Source organism: Artemia sp. Qi Xiang Cuo, chromosome 14 (assembly GCF_049724085.1).
Source record: "Artemia sp. Qi Xiang Cuo chromosome 14, ASM4972408v1, whole genome shotgun sequence".
Lineage (NCBI taxonomy): Eukaryota > Metazoa > Arthropoda > Branchiopoda > Anostraca > Artemiidae > Artemia > Artemia sp. Qi Xiang Cuo.
The window spans coordinates 2,025,903-2,043,111 of NC_142807.1; the positions used below are offsets into that span (position 1 = coordinate 2,025,903).

Sequence of the window (17,209 nt, forward strand, 5' to 3'; positions counted from 1 at the left end):
AATTTATGTTAGCTAGTTTTCTTATCTTGAGTAATTTACGAAACAACAGCTTGTTTGTTTCAAGTTTCAACTTTGCTCTTTACTTCTGTTTTAAAAGCTTCCTTTTTTACAAATGATGTTGGTTTGTTATCAATTGTTCTAAATATGCAAAATAAGCTTTACAAAAATACCTTTATTTAATTTAGGCGATGAAACTAGAGAAGTCAATTTCCTTTTTTGTTAAAATACAGCGTTAAACATAGGTTTTACTTCTTACCCTCCTTCAACTTTCCCACAAGATATGTGTAACTTTATCACATAGCTAAAAAGTCCCAGGGGTATGTCCCCAATATCTTTGAGAATTTGCACATAGAAATTCAATTATTTTCATGAAAAAAAGGGGAAGTTTTTAATTAAGTAGTTTTTTTTGTCGAACCATGATATTCATTTTTCGCTTATTGAGAGAACTGGAAGGAGGTGTACAGGGGAAGAGACATTGTAAACCTAAGGTTAAGGCACATCGCTGCTTCCCATGCAAAAAGAGTGATTTCTCTCGTTGTGCGGGTAGAGAGGCTGTAATTCTCATGCCCATATTTTTCTATGAATCACCAATCACCATTGTAAATCCAATACCGCTATATTCGTTTTGATCAGACGCCATTAATGAAGTCTTTCAGGGTCATTTCCGAAATTCCCATAAACTTTCTGTCACAAAAGCCTTTTAGTTTTAAGATTGATCAAGCTTCAAATGGCGAATTCTTTTCAAAACGTGGTTTTAGAAATTTGGATACTGTGGACCAAGGTTTGCTCTTTACTAGGTTGCAAAAGTCTCTGCAAACATGATTAAGATAATTTCTTAAACCACATTGGCCTGACATCACATAAAGAAAGAAAAACGAGCAAAAATGGGGTTTTTATAGGCCAAATGAAGATACTGAAAAAACAAGTTCGTGTGGTCTTTGGTATATCGGAAGAACTAATCAGCGACTAACAGATAGATTAACCCAGCATTCTAGTTCAATTAATAATACACTTAAAAAGCGGAAAAAACCAGAAAATTTTGACTCTGCCCTTGCAGAGCACATTTTTGAAAAACCAGACAATACTATTTTGTTTGATCAAGCTAGCTTTATTTCGCATGATAAAGGTATTGTCCAGCACTACAGAGAAGCTGTTGAAATTTATAAATACCAACATTTAGGTCTAGCTTTAAACAGAGATTCCGGTGATTTAAGAATAAACGAGTTATATTTCGGTTTTCTCAAAAGAGAAGCCGATACGTTAGTAATCCCTGAAATAAACCTTGAACCACTTTCCCAGTCATCTAATCAAACACGTGAGCAACCCGTTAGGTCTCAAAGGGTGTCTGCAAGAAATGCCTTAATTAAAATCCGAAATCAAATGACATAGTTTTCCAACTTATTTAATTGCTGGTTCGTTTTGTTTTTTTCAAGTGAATGAATTGATTCCTTTCATTTGTCAGTTGCTCGCTAGTATCCGTCGATGGCAGTTCAGGTTTTTTTGGATTTTGTGCAAATCGTGGATATTGGCGAATAACTCGCTTTTATGGTTGTTAGGTAGTTTGTTTTAATTCTTTTAATATTTGGCTTTTATTGATACATCGTTTCGTTTCGAGCTGAAGAAGAGAGGCGTTTGTCCTCTCGAAATATTCGCTTTGTTTTTTCAGTATCTTCATTTGGCCTATAAAAACCCCACGTTTGCTCGTTTTTCTTTCTTTATGCAAACATGATTAATGCAATGGACAATCTGTCCAAGAGCATAGGGGTACATAAAACATAGCGCTGGCTACATTAGCTGCATGGCTTAGGGGTACATAGCAATACAGCACAGAAGTTAGTAAGAAATGCGTTGTTCAGATATTTTTCTGATATACTTTTTAAATTAAGTATTAAAGAACAAAAGACGGAATTGGAAATTTTTCCAATTAAAAACGTTGGACGACAATAAAAGCCATGATCAGTTAAAAAAATAATTCAAGTTAGACATAAAATCAAGTGTAAAATTTTATGTACTTGAAAATATATACGGGCGTGAATATTACGGCTGTAGTTTCTCTTCAGACTGGCACTAGGAGCGGGTACACCTTAAGAACAGTTCTAGGTGTTTACCCCCCCCCCCTCTCCCCGGCTATTACCCCCTGGAAAATGCCCCCCGGGAAATAACCCCGTGAAAAATACTCTCTAGGAAATACCCTCCCGGAAAATACCCCCGCGGAAAATACCCTCTCCCCCGAAAAATACCCCCGGTAAATAACCCACCCTCCCCGGAAAATACCCCTGTGGAAAATATGGTTTTCCAAATTTGAGAATTTTATTCAAGTTTAATTTTTTTTATTTTCCGCAGGGGGAAGACATTTTGGTACTTGTGTATTATGCGCCACTCACTCAAGTTTACGCTGTGCAAAACTCGAGAACAGACCGATTTCTTCGTTTGATGTGACCTTGGATGTTTTGAAGTTTGTGGTACCTTGGATGTGAAGGAAGATTTGTTTTGTGAGGAAGAATTAGCAAAAGTACCAAAAGGATTAAAAAATAATAAGGCTCCAGGCGCTGATAGAGTGGTAAATGAGTTTCTTAAATATTGTGAGCTCTGAGGTTAGAAATAAGCTACTGAATATTATTAATATGATTTTTGAAAAAGGGGAAGTACCTAACGATTTTAGGAAAGCCTTAATTAAGTCACTTTATAAGAAATATGATAAAAGTGAGTGTGGTAATTATCGAGGCATTAGTCTGGTCTCTGTAGGTAGTAAATTACTTAGTAATATGATACTTTTTAGACTGAGAGATGCCGTAAACAAAGTTTTGATAGAAGAACAGTGCGGTTTTAGAAAAGGTAGAGGATGTGTCGACCAAATTTTCACTCTTATGTTAAAAATTGAGAAGTGCCTGTGCTGTCAAATATTTTTGGTACTCCGTTTTATAGATTATGAGCAAGTGTTCAATTCTGTTGATAGAAGAGTTTTAGTCTAGGTATACCAGACAAATACATTAAAGTGATTAGTGCTATGTACGAGAATAATACTGCTGCGGTTAAGGTAGGAAGTGAGGTTAGCAGCTGGTTTTGTATTAAATCAGGAGTTAAGCAGGGTTGTGTTCTATCCCCCGTTATAGGGATTATTTTGATGGGCTTTGTCTTAACGAGAACAGGAAAGGCAATGGAAGACCAAGAAATCAAATGGGGAGGAAAAACTCTCCTGGACTTAGATTATGCTGATGATTTAAGCATCCTAGATGAAAGTGTGAGCAAAATGAATGAACTTTTAGAAGTTTTGCGAGTTCAGGATGCTAGAATAGGTTTGAAAATTAATGTTAAGAAGACTAAGTCACTAAGACTAGGAATAAGTGAAGATGAAAAAGTGACATTGGGTAATGAAAAGACTGATTAGGTGGGTAGCGTCATTTACCTTGGCAGTATTATTAGTAAAGATGGTGGGACCAGTGAGGATCTTAAAAGTAGAATAGCCAAGGCTCAGGGTGTTTTTTCACAGTTAAAAAAGTTTGGAAGAATAGGAAGATAAGTCTGCAAATCAAGATTAGAATATTAGAAGCTAGAGTGATGACAGTGGTCAAATATGGCTCTGAAGCATGGACGCTCAAAAAAGCGGATGAAGATTTGCTAGATGTTTTCCACAGAAATTGCCTACGGATTGTTCTAGGTACCCGGCTGACTGACCGTATCTCAAACAGTAAGCTATATGAAAAGTGTGACTCAATCCCGCTTTCTTGGGTTATAATCAGAGAAAGGTTTAGATGGTTAGGGCGAGTTGTACGGATGAGGGGTGACCGATTGCCGAAGATTGCCTGTTTCGCCCCACTGTCTAGAGGTAAACAGAAAACAGGTCGTCCTCGTCTGGGGTGAAGGACGTCATAAAGAAAGATTTAAAGGAAATGGGAACTTCATGGGCGGGTGTAAAAAGGGAGGCTTTGAATAGATTGGGATGGAAGAGGAGCATGCGTATTTGTGTTGGCCTCAGGTGGCTTGGTGCTGCGGTGAGTTGTTACTAGTAGTAGAAGTAGTATTTATGTTAATTTACTGTGTTCATGGCCGTATAAAACACACTTATCTATCTATCTGTCTAATATGCAGAATAATTATTCCAAAAACATTTTGCATGCAGATCCGCTATACTTTACCCTCCCCCTAATTTGCAAATATTTAGCACAAATTTATTTCTAAAGTAGCGAAGAAACTAACGAAAAAACCGGTGTGTTCTCGAATTTTCACAGTGTAAACTTGAGTGAGTGGCGTAAACTTGAATTCCTTCCCCCTATGGAAATTAAAAAATAAAACTTAAATAAAATTCTCAAATTTGGAAAGCCTTTAATTCCACGGGGGGTATTTTCTGGGGGGGGCGTATTTACCGGGAGAGTATTTCCCGCATGAGGGGGGTATTTTCCAAAGGGGGTATTTTCCGCGGGGGTATTTTCTGGAAGGGTATTTTCCGGGAGATATTTTCAGGGGGGGGGGTAATCGCCGGAGAGGGGGGGGGGATAAATGCCGGCCACCCTTAAGAACATTGATACTTTTTATGTGACGCAGCCCAGGCACTTTTTATGCGACGCAATCACCCTCGATGACGCATCTTAGGAATCTCCCAACGAGCACCAATATTTCATGTAAACGTTTACGAATCAAATATATTTTGTGTCATCTGATCTTTACAGGGTAATAAATAACTGTATCTGTTATTATTTTTTTGTTTCATTTGTAGACGAAATTTTTACAAATTCATTCAGGGTTGTGAAGGTCACGGATTTTACTATGTTTTCAAGTTTTGCCATTGCTACCATGGATTTTGAAACCGCTGGCAACCTTGTATTCATCAATTTTTGTATGAAAAGTGGCGCCTATTTTACTAGATTAGCGTTTTGATACAAAATTTTAGACCAGGGTCTTTTTAACGTCCACAACCCTTTGAATCTCGCTGAATATTTTTAGACCGACGCATAATAGGCTAAAATATTTTCGCTGAAGCAAAACATTTTTTGTGTTCAATTGGATGACTTTTGTTAAAAAAAAATTATAAAACCCTCTCCAGGATCAATTTCCGCATCCCCAGGGCGTGCAGTCAGTGTAGTCAAGAACTCTTGTGTCAACCCAATTTGATTTTCCAAAAATCTCAAAAAAAGTACTGCTTAAGTAATTTGTTCTTTAGCTGTCACTTCAGCTACCGTAAATCATAATTAATAACTAAAACTAAAATTGTGTAATTTTTCGAATGGCATGTCTGCCTTACACTGTAGAAATAAGTCTTGGTAAGAAATGCAGCTATTTAAATATTCCTTAGAACCTTGAACGCTAAAAAATTATTAAGTAATTCCACTTCAGGATGAGAACAGGCTAAAGAACTGATATAGAGTCTTTTCGTTCTGTAGGAATTTCTACTTTCAAACTTTTAATTAGCTCCTTGTAACCTCTGTCTCATTAGCTTTCATAAGTAGCACCTATTGCCCAATTTGTTTGCTTTTTTGTTGTTTATTTTTTATAGTATAACATACACTTTTAATGGAGAGGAAAACTTCTTTTTCAAGGATGTATGGCTGCCCTAAAGGCAAGAGGGATCCTTTAATCCACCTGGAAGGTCAAAAGTACATCTTAATTTCAAAGATTTAAAAATATTAGAAAATATGACACATTTCGGGCTATCTCCCCTTTTTTATACTTTTCCGAGCTACTCCCCTTGAAGACCTAATAATGCTGCGTTTTTAAAAACGATAATGTTTGAAAAATAGGTCATTAGAAATTTTATTCAATGATAATTAAAATTTACACATGTATATATGTTATATGTTATGCATATAATATGTTATATGTTATATAACATATAACATGTATATGTTAAAACAAGAATGTCAGAAGTGTTAATGATTACCGATGGTAATTGTCACTAAAGGTTCTACTTGTAACATAAACAATTCACTCAATTATGTTAAACTTTATATTTGATTTTCTATGCAATTCATTTTTTGCGTTTGTTTTTATTTTTATTGTTTTTATTTTTTTTAGTTCACGATGACATACAGAGCCACCTTGAGTTTAAAACCGAATAATTTCCCGCTTTTATTTTTCACTCAATAAAACGTATTTATTGGGAAATTAAGTGAGTGAGGCCCTGTTAAGACGGGGCTTAACTTATGCTCTTCGTTTGGCACTTACTGCTTGTACGGAATGTCCACACCGTCATTTCTGTGACACATTAAATGAAAAAAAAAGTTTTTTCAACTGAAATAAGGAGCAACATTAAAACTTAAAACGAACAGAAATAATTACGTATACTATAGGGGGTTTTTCCCCTAGTCAATACCTCGCTCTTTACGCTAAAGTTCGAATTTTGTTCGAATCACAGATCCCTGAATCACAAAGGCCGTTTAATTATAATAGATAACTCCTTTTAAAGTACTAAACAAAACTTTAGCTTAAAGAGCGAGGTATTGACGAGAGGGTGAACCCCCTCATAAACGTAATAATTTCTGTTCGTTTTAAGTTTTAATATCCCTCCTTACTTTCAGTTGAAAAAAAATTGTCTTTTCAGTTAATTTCTGATCATTCTCTATATAATGCTGGTAAATCCGGCGCCCCCTTCATAGAAATGTCCCTTCCCCCAAGGAAACATCCTCCATGGAAATATCGTCCCAAATAAACCCCCTCCTCCGATCCCCTCCCTCAGAAAAAATCCCCTTTGAAAACGTCTGTATACTTTCCAATAACTAATACTATATGTAAACAATGGGCATAGCTTGCAGCCCTTCCCCCGGGAATTGTGAGGGATTAGGTCATCCTGAAAGACATATTTGTTAGATTTTCGACTATGCTGAACAAAACGGCTATCCCAAAATTTTGATTGGGTGACTTCGGGAAAAAAATGAGCGCGGGAGGGGGCCAAATTACCCTCTAATTTTTTGGTCACTTAAAAAGGACACTAGAACTTTTAATTTCCGTTGGAATGAGCCCTCTCACGATATTCTAGGACTAATGGATAGATACGATCACTCCTGGGAAAAAAAATAAATAAAAAAATAAACGCGCTTCCGTGATCTTTCTTCTGGCAAAAAATACAAAATTCCACATTTTTGCATATAGGAGCTTGAAACATCTACAATAGGGTTTTCTGTTCTGCTGGGTCTGATAGTTTGATTTTCATTAAGATTCTATCACTTTTACGGAGTTTTTTCCCCTTTTTTCGAAAATAAGGAAAACTTTTTCAGGCTCGTAACTTTTGATTGGTAAGACTAAATTTGATGAAACTTATATATTTAAATCAACGTAAAATCCGATTCTTTTGATGTATCTACTGGCATAAAAATTCCGTTTTTTAGAGTTTCGTTCACTATTGAGCCGGATCGCTTCTTACTGACAGTTCGTCACCACGAAATGTTTGAATATTTTGCCAAACAATCAAAACAAAAATTATCGCATATCACCTGTAAAAGACATTTACCCGTTTGGGTAAATGATAGCCAGAATAGAATTAAATCAACCAATAAGGTGTTATCCCTATTAGTCTTGTTGAAAGCCAGGTGATGACGATGAGTAACTTTTGAAGTTGTGGGAATAAATGTATTGAAAATAGACTTTCTTCTAAATGCGTATGATATGCTGTTCAAAAAGAGAGCACCAAAAAGAGAGAGGATAATAGACGGCAACGTAAAAGCGGCCACCTTCCCAGCTCCAGAGTAGAGTGGTAACAGCTTTTCTTATAAGCCCAAATAAGGCCAAACTATTTCAGCTCGTTCAGACTGAAACAGAACAGTAGATTATTGAATAAAAAACCTGATTGAAGAGAACAAAAAAAAGGAAAAATACTAGGTCAGAATATAAAGTTTTTAAAGGGCAAAATGCAACTTTGGCATTTCCTAAAAAACAAGATAATGCAGAAGATAATCGAAATGGGGTGCGAAAGACTAGTTTTTCAGTTTAAATTCGATCAATGATTGTTCGTGAGCATTTGAAGAGTTAGCAAAATTTCTGATTCGATTTATGGTTCATAAAAGGGATTCCAGAAACATGAAATAGGTATTTGGTTTCAAATGCAGAGATTTTTTTGCTCGTCTTCATCTTTTATTGTACAAGTTTAATTTGAGAACCATCAGGGTGTTGAAGGAAGAATCGGAAAGCTATTGATTTTGACAGTGGGTTTTGTAAGTTATTAAATAAAAAAAAAAAAGTTTTTTAAACTGAAAGTAAGGAGCGACATTAAAACTTAAAACGAACAGAAATTATTCCGTATATGAAAGGGGCTGTCCCCTCCTCAACGCCTCGCTCTTTGCGCTAAAGTTTGACTCTGTCTCACAACTTTTTTTTTTAAAACAATAAAAATCTTTATCGTAAATAGCGTTGGTTTTTGGAGGGGACAGCCCCTTTCATATACGGAGTAATTTCTTTTCGTTTTATGTTTTAATGTCGCTCCTTACTTTCAGTTTAAAAAACTTGTTTTTTTAAATTTAATTTCTGATCGTTTTTTAGTTAATGCAGCTTTTATTTGCATAAAAATTTTACTTTTTTTTTGCTAAATGGATGTCTTTACAAATTAACTTACGTAACTAACTTCTATATTCGTATATTTTTCTTCTGGCAAAAAATACAAAGTTGCAGATTTTTGCAGATATGAGCTTGAAACCTATGTAATAGGGTTTTCTGATACGCTGAATCTGACGGTGTGATTTTCATTAAAATTCTTTCACTTGTAGGGGATGTTTCCCCCCTCTTTAAAAAATCGAGCAAATTTTCTCAGGCTCGTAGCCTTTGATGAGTAATACTAAACTTAATAAAATATATATATTTGGAATCAGCATTATAAACACATTCTTTTCATACATTTATTGACATCAAAATTCCGTTTTTAAAAGTTTCGATTACTATTGAGCCGTATCGCTTGTTTTTTATTGTTTTTTTTATTACGTATATGTTATTACGTATATGAGGGGGTTCCCCTTAGTCAATACCACGCTCTTTACGTTAAAAGTTAAAAAAAATTTGATTCACAAACCCCTGACTCACAAAGGCCGTTTAATTAGAATAGATAGCTCTTTTGAAAGCACTAAAAAAAACTGTAGCGTAAAGAGCGAGGTATTGACTTGGGGGAGAACCCCCTCACATACGTTATAATTTCTGTTCGTTTTAAGTTCTAATATTCCTTCTTACATTTCAGTTCAAAAAACTTGTTTTTTTTATATTTAATTTCTGATCGTTTTTTAAATAATGCTTGGATATCCGGCGCCCCCTCCATAGAAATGTCCCTTACCCCAAAGAAACTTCCTCCACGGACATATTATCCAGATTAACCCCCTCCTCTAGCCCCCCCCCCTCCAGAAAAAATCCTTCCTGAAAATGGTTGTATACTTCCCAATAACCAATAAATAATGCTGGCAAGTCCGGCGCCCCCTTCATGGCAATTTCCCTTCCCCCATGAAAACTTCCTTCATGAACAGATCCTCCAACTGAACCACCGACCCATCCTTCCCTCCCACTGCCAGAAAAAAAACCTCCTGAAAACTTCTGTATGCTTCCCAATAACCAATACTATATGTTAACATTGGGTAAAGTTCATAGCTTTTAGCCCTCCCTCTGGGAACTTTCGGGGATTAAGTCATCATAAAAGACATATTTATCATATTTTTGACCATGCTGAACAAAATGGCTATCTCAAAATTTTGATCGAGTGACTTTGGGAAAAAAATAAGCGTGGGAGGGGGCCTAGTTGCCCTCCATTTTTTTTGGTCACTAAAAAAGGGCACTAGAACTTTAATTTTCGTTCCAATGAGCCCTCCCACGATATTCTAGGACCACTGGGTCGATACGATCACCCCTGGGGAAAAAAAACAAACAAACAAACAAACAAACAAATAAACACGCATCCGTGATCTTTCTTCTGGCAAAAAATGTATAATTCAAAAATTCCAAATTTTTGTAGATAGGAGCTTGAAACATCTACAGTAGGGTTCTCTGATACGCTGAATATGATGGTGTGATTTTCATAAAAGGTTCTATAACTTTTAGGGGGTCTTTCCCCCTTTTTTTGAAAATCAGCCAAATTTTCTCAGGCGCGTAACTTCTGATAGGTAAAATTAAACTTGATGAAAGTTATATATTTGAAATCAGCATTAAAATCTGATTCTTTTGATATATCTATTGGTATCAAAAACCCGTTTTCTAGAGTTTCGGTTACTATTGAGCCGGGTCGCTCCTTACTTACAGTTGGTTACCACGAACATTTTGAAAAGGTGAATAGCTTCAGATGCCATTAGAAATCTTTTCCCGGAGGATTTGAACACTCGTTTGAAGGTAGCGTTTAAAAAATTCTATTGGCTCCTTTTTTTGCTAATAGCACCACAACCACAACCTTGGTGTTAGGTCACTAGATTTCCAAACAATTTTAGACTTTGAGTTGTTTTTTTTTTACACCCAAAATCCGATCTTTTGACAAAGATTTCGTTCGACAGAACGAAACCTCTCGGTCACTAACACCAGCGGTTTAACCGTGTCCAATCAACAAAAGAATCCTGACTACTGACTTCGCGGGAGTGTACTAATTTGCTGATAAGCTTATCACTGACATAGACAACGACAGCCATCTAAGATGCTAAATTTATGAAACTTAAACAGATAAGAAATGAGAAACTAGGCAAGTTTGGAGGACCCAAGCCTATGTTAGATATTAAATTCAACTATTAAATTGAATTAATTGAACTTATATATTAATTATGTCTAAAATAAGCTGGTCTATTATTCTTCTAAGTTGCTATTTGTTACTGGTTTCAGAAAATTTTCCAAAAAATTTGTGGTAACGAACTGTAAGTAAGGAGCGACTTTGCTCAATAATAACTGAAACTCTACGAAACTGAATTTTGATAACAACAGATACATTAACAAAATTTGCTTTTTTGCTGATTCCAAACATAAGAGATTCACTATTAGAAACATATAAGAAGTTTACTGTTACCCATCAAAAGCTACGAGCCAGAGAAAATTTGCCTGCTTTTCGAAATAGGGAGAAACATCGCTAAAAAGTAAAAGAATCTTATTAAAAATCACACTATCGGATTCAGCGTAAGAGAAAACCTTTTTGTAGAGGTTTCAATTTCCCATCTGAGAAAATGGGAAATTTTTTTGCAAGAAGAAAGATCACGGATGCGTATTTATTTGTTGTTTTCTTTTCTTTGTTTTTCTCAGGGGTGATTGCATGAAAGCATTGGTCCTAGAACATCAGAAGAGGGCTCATTTGAACGAAAATTAAAAGTTCTAGTGCCCTTTTTAAGCTACCAAAAAAATGGTGGGCAACTTTAACACCTCCCATGCCTTTTTTCCCCAAAGTCGTCCTGTCAAAAGTTAGAGATATCCATTTCGTTCAGCATAGTTGAAAATTCCAATAATTTTGTCTTTAGGGATGACATGACCTCCCAGAGCTGCAAGTTATGAAATTTGTTTATTGTTTGCAAATAATATTTGTTACTGAGAAGTATAAGGACATTTTTCAAGGTTGGGGGGAATTTTTGGGGATAAATTTTCTACGGGGTAATTTTTGCATTGGGAGAGAAGTTTCCGGGGTTAACTTTATAGGAGAAATTCTAGACAGGGAAGTTTGTTAGATTTCATAAACAATATTCGTTTTAATTTGTCTTACTTTCTCGTTGGAAACTCCATTTAACATGTGGAAATTTTCTCGGGGGAGTTTTCTGGGGAAATTTTCAGCGGAGTCAGAATTTTCTGGGGGTTTTGACGTGGTGGGGAGGATTACTGCGGGAGAAATTCTCCATGGAGAATATATCACCAGGATAAATATATCACCAGGGGAATATCTCCTTGGGGAGATATTCCCCGGGGAGAAACTTTTCATTCGGGGAGGGAAGATTCCTGGACAAGATTTTTCACATAGGAGGGATTTCACCATGACCTGAAAAATGGCTAGAAATCACATAAAAACAAATATTTTTTTTCAAATGAAAGTTTCCTATGGAGAATATTTCAGGCGATATCGTCCGCAAGAAATTTTCTGGGAAGAATTTGTAGCGAGAATTGAATTATCCAGAGATAATTTCCAGGGGGAGGATTTTACGCGGAAGAGACTTTTCATGGAGGGGTTTCTTATGGTGAGGAATCTGTGGAGGTGGGTGGATTTCCTGGGATTATTCGAAAAACAATCAGAAATTAAATGAAAAAAACATGTTTCAGCTACTGAAAGTAAAGAGTGGCATGAAAACTTATAATTAACCGAATTTATTCTCTATATGAGGGAGATGATCCCTTCCTCAATACCCCGTGCTTTACATTAAAGTTAGACCTTTTGGTCCAATACCTTAAGAATGAATCCTGAAACCCAAGGGCCGTTTAATTAGAATCAGAAGCTTTTTTAAAAGCACTAAACAACTTTAGTGTGGAGATAAGGGTATTGAAGAGGGGGCAGTCCCCTCATATACTGAATAGTTTTTGTTCGTTTGGAGTTTTAATCCTGCTCCTTTCTTTAGGTAGAATAAACTTGTTTTTTTCATTTAATTTCTGATTGTTTTTAAAATAATCCCAGGAAGTTCACCCCTACACCCCCCCTCCCATGAAAGATTTCTCCATGAAAAGATAAATAAAACAATAAAATAAATAAATCAATAAAATAAATAAAACATTGTTGAAAAATCAGCAAAAAATATGCTGAAAACATAACATGGCGCCAAACAGCTTATTAGCCATCCTATAGGATGACATGCTTCTTCTTTCAAGGTATTGTTGTCTTTGAAAATCAACAAATAGTTACAGTTTGAACTTTTGCGGATTAAAAGCAAAATCACATTTAACTAATCATTTTTCTTTTTTCATTTTCACAATTCAACGTGACAACACTGAGGATAATGTGGAACTACACTAAGACCTTCATAACTTGGAAAAAAAAAAACTTTAAAGAAAATTGTAGTTTTTAGGCAGGAATAAACCTAAGATGGGTCTAAGGGGCAAAACTGTTTTTATTCTGATATCATAGGAACTTTAAGTAAAGAGTAACCGTTACCAGTGTTGAAGCAAAATCCAAATATATTGAAAATCAAAATAAAATATAAAAATCCTATAACACAATGGAAAATAGCAACTCAATTAAAAATGTATGATTTATACGCCGATTCCAAGTATGGCGTATCTTTAACCAGTTTTAAGATTTTGGCATGAAGAAATTTACGAAATTTCAGAAAAATGTGGGAAAAACGCACACAACAGTGATGGGTCTTGATGAGCATTACAATGCATAAAATTTAGTATGACCTCCTCAAAGGGAAGTTTCACCTCTCCATTCTTTAAAAAGTTCCCCATTTTGCTTGAAAGGAGTGGCTAAGAGCGTTTTTTTCTAATAATGATCGTTCAAACAAGTGGTTGTAACAAGATTAAAAGAGAACGCATTTGAAAGAGTATCTTGAGAGTATATTGACAGTATTTTTATAGGTGTGCGCTTTTTAAGAAACAAAGTGATTGTTCCACAGCAAATCACCTTTTTCTGCTGCAAAAAATTAGCGTACTCAAAAATAGAGCCGAAACTGTGCCAAGCTAAAATCAAGAGAATGTCAGTCTGATTAAAATATCTATAAAAAAATCCAGAATGGAATCAAACAGTCTTCAAGACGGTATTGCCCAAACAGTGGAGACTTTCGTCACTAAAATTATTAGCTCTTTAACCCTTAAACCTCTTTTTCCATTTTATGTAAAAGAAAATATATTCTGTCATTAATAATATATATATATATATATATATATATATATATATATATATATATATATATATATATATATATATATATATATATATATATATATATATATATATATATATATATATATATATATATATATATATATATATATATATATATATATATATATATATATATATATACGGGTAGTGAAAGAATCAATGGAAAATTAAATGCTCCCTAAAGTACAGCAATAACCACGGGATGACCTAATTTTTTTATTTTCCAAGATGGCAGCAATTTGTTTAATTTTAATTATTCGTAACTAAAAAAGTTGATAAAGTTAGTCCGGTTTCAAATACAGGTAACAAAAATTAAATGATTGCTGCCGTTAGAGCAAATATAAAAACTTAGTTCAACCGTTAGTTATATAATTTACGAAAAAAACTTAAGTTTTATTAATTCCTTGATTTCTTATACTTCTTATATTTTTGTTCATAACTGATAGCAGGGCCGTATCCAGGATTTTTGTTCAGGGGGGGTTTTACTAATTTTTGACTTTTTTGGGGGGGGGTTTACTAATTTTTGACTCAGTTTTCGACTAATTTTACTGATTTTTACCTAGGTTTTACTAATTTTCTACTTATTTTCGAGTCGGTCAAAAATTTCGGGGGGGGGGGGGGTTCAAACCGGGTAACCCCCCCCCCCCCCTGAATACGGCCTTGACTGATAGCATTTCTTTTTTTTGTAGACCCAAGTTAGAACAATTCTGGACTGCTTCTTAGTTGCCCTTCCATATTAAAGGCTTTTACAGTTTTGTTCTGATTGATCCAACAAGATTTGCTGGATGAAAGCGGGAGATTGTGGTTATTTCTGAACCAAAATCTCCTATATAATAATAATAATTTATTTATTACCCACTATGAACAAAAAGAAGTGGAGGACATGAAAAATAAAAAACAAAAAGCAAACTTGCACACTTAACAATTATTTACATAAAACGGCGTAAATTATGGTGCGCAGTAAGACCTGCAGATTCCGAAAGCTTTCCCGCAAGCACAATCACTTTTTCCCGTAAATCAGGGAGGCCGAACCCACGATATTAGATGCTGGTTCCGGAACCACAGAGGGAGGCACAGAAGGTACTGAGAAAATTTAAAATAATAAGTACTGAGAGATTTGAGACCTTTAGGCTTCAGAATTGGAATAAACCCCAGATAAAAAGAAAATAGAATGATCACAAAACGAAGAATATAATTTCCCAAGCGTTTTTCCATTGTACCTCCCTCTGTTTGTAACAATTTTTGAATAGCCAATCTGAATTTTTTTTTCTTAGCATTCGAAACTGTCAGAGCCCGAAGTGTTTTGAGATTATTAGTAATGGGTAGACCAAGCCACCAAAAAGAAGATACAGGGAATAGAGGAAAAACCTTTATTCCTGGTGAGGGAATAGAGGCTGTGAGGAAAACTTCAAGAATATTATTCGTGAAGTTTTTTTTTTCCAAATGAACTAATGGGATTTATCCACTAAAATTCTTTAAATTGTTGAAATATATTTAGCTGAGCGCTTTGAATTGTAAGTGGGGTAGCATTCTCTGCTATTAGAAGATGTTAGGGGTTTAACAACGAGGATTATATTTCTTAGATTGTCTCGACTGATTGAGACAATGAGACCATAATCTTCTCCCTAAGGGTGTTTTGGGCTCCCTCCCTTCCATCCTCAAAAATTTCCAGTTAAGAGTAAATTAAATATAGGGTAAAGTAAAGGCGCTGATAGGTAAGACAACCCTTCCATCTTTTTTATGGTAATTCCTTTTCGCTTTACGTTTCAGCTACGCTCTTTACTTTCATGAAAAAAAAAGAAAAAAAATTAGCTGATTCCTTTCGAATTGGTCAATTCCATTCATAAGATAAGATAAGATAAGATTTATTCATAATCAATTAATCATACAATAAAATACATTGTGCTAATCCCCCAAAGGCTCCTAGGCCTGTAATAGAGGGGGAATACATACCGTTTAAATCAAACACTAAATCAATAGAAAAACATTAAAATAGGCCTACATTGAATAATCCAATCAATACATACAATCCATTCACAACGCTCCTAATCCCCCTCGAAAGGTTCCATGGCCAGGGATACAAGGGGGAATGAGAAAAAAAAGAAAATACAATATATCAAAACAACCATAAAAAAGAAATCAATCGCCAAACAACATATAAAATTAAAAAGAGACCATACCTGAGGCCTGGGAGTCATAGCGCAGAGAAGATCACCATAAAACAAAACTAAACATTCAGGGGACATCAACTCCACAAAAAAAAAAAAAAAAAAAAAAAAAAAAAAAAAATTATTCAGTTTGATTCTTAACTAAATGGTCCTTAAGAATCCTCTTGAAAGTGCCAAACGAGTGGCATTTCTGTACTGAAGAAGGCAGGGAGTTCCAAACCTGATGACAAGCGATGAGGGGATTGAAATCTGACCGCACAGTGGGAGTAGGAGGAATGCAGATATTAATCGATATTAATCGACAGACTTATCGATCTCTTTTATCAAAAGTCAAATACAGTTTCACTGTCACTCTTCTTTCTTTTTTGGACTATTACTATGTTAATAATTGTACGAATAACGACAATCATAATGTCCAAACTATTTTACATGTTTCAGTTCCTCTTTAGTGTTGAATTAATAATACAAAATAGTAATAAACTGTTCAAAGGCTGAATAAAAAGTGAATTATGTCTTTTTTAAACAATTACAAATCAGAGATGTTATATAGTTCTATTGACGAAAAAGCTTTCTCCAGCATTAAAACTCAAAATAGTTGTTAATGTCAAAGGCATAACTTTAATAGGGCATAAAACATTTCATTTCCAATTGGAGTAACCTTCAGTAAGAATTGCAAGAAGGTTATAAATTTCTGTTGCTCCTTAATTGAAAAGAATAAACGAAACGCAATAAACCCAAAATAGATCTGAAAAGAATGTTAAGTTGTAACGATTATACTAAAACCAAAGGTAAGAACCAGTTTTTTTTTCGCTATTCTTAGTGTCCAGATATTTTAGATTTTAGTTATGTCTTTTGATAATTTACTAGTCCTTTGCAGAAGGTCAAGTCTTAGATATTAACCCTTCGTTGTGGGATTTTCACCTTTATTTTAGTGCCCCATCTATTTTTGTCGATTCTTAAGAGAAAGATAAAATATTTTCACACAATACACCGCTAATGTCCAGAATAAAAGCATAAAACACTAATTCCGCTGTAACGATTATTGAGCCCCAAAGGAAATAGCTTATTTTTCGTTTTCCATTTTTTCACTAATTTTAGCTGCCACTTAGCTTCCAAATGAGACCTGAAGAAAGACCAAGAGCTTGATTTTATTTTTTTATTTTAGAATTTTATTTGAATAGTTTTTTCTTCACACTTTATAAAACCCCTCTTTACAAAACTTCCCCCTCTAGCAAATTCTACATTAGCAATAGGGAAAATTGCTCTCAAAAGTAATTATTTCATTGATTACAGAATTCAGATGTTTAAATGACCT

The 17,209-nt window shown here is 34.8% G+C and overlaps 1 protein-coding gene across 2 annotated transcripts in view; it reads right to left on the reverse strand.

The window, feature by feature from the left end:
* The window catches only part of LOC148944032 (chondroitin sulfate proteoglycan 4-like), a 530,325-nt gene that overhangs the window by 355,343 nt on the left and 157,773 nt on the right, over positions 1–17,209 (reverse strand). Inside the window, exon 1 of one of the 2 annotated variants that reach the window (XM_089099785.1) lies at positions 10,196–10,294. The exons of the other annotated variant lie outside the window; for it this stretch is intronic. Within the exon in view, the coding sequence (XP_088955911.1) occupies positions 10,196–10,244 (49 nt within the window). The 5' untranslated portion in view covers positions 10,245–10,294. Of the gene's footprint in view, positions 1–10,195; positions 10,295–17,209 lie in introns of those variants that run through there. 2 annotated transcript variants of the gene reach the window in all.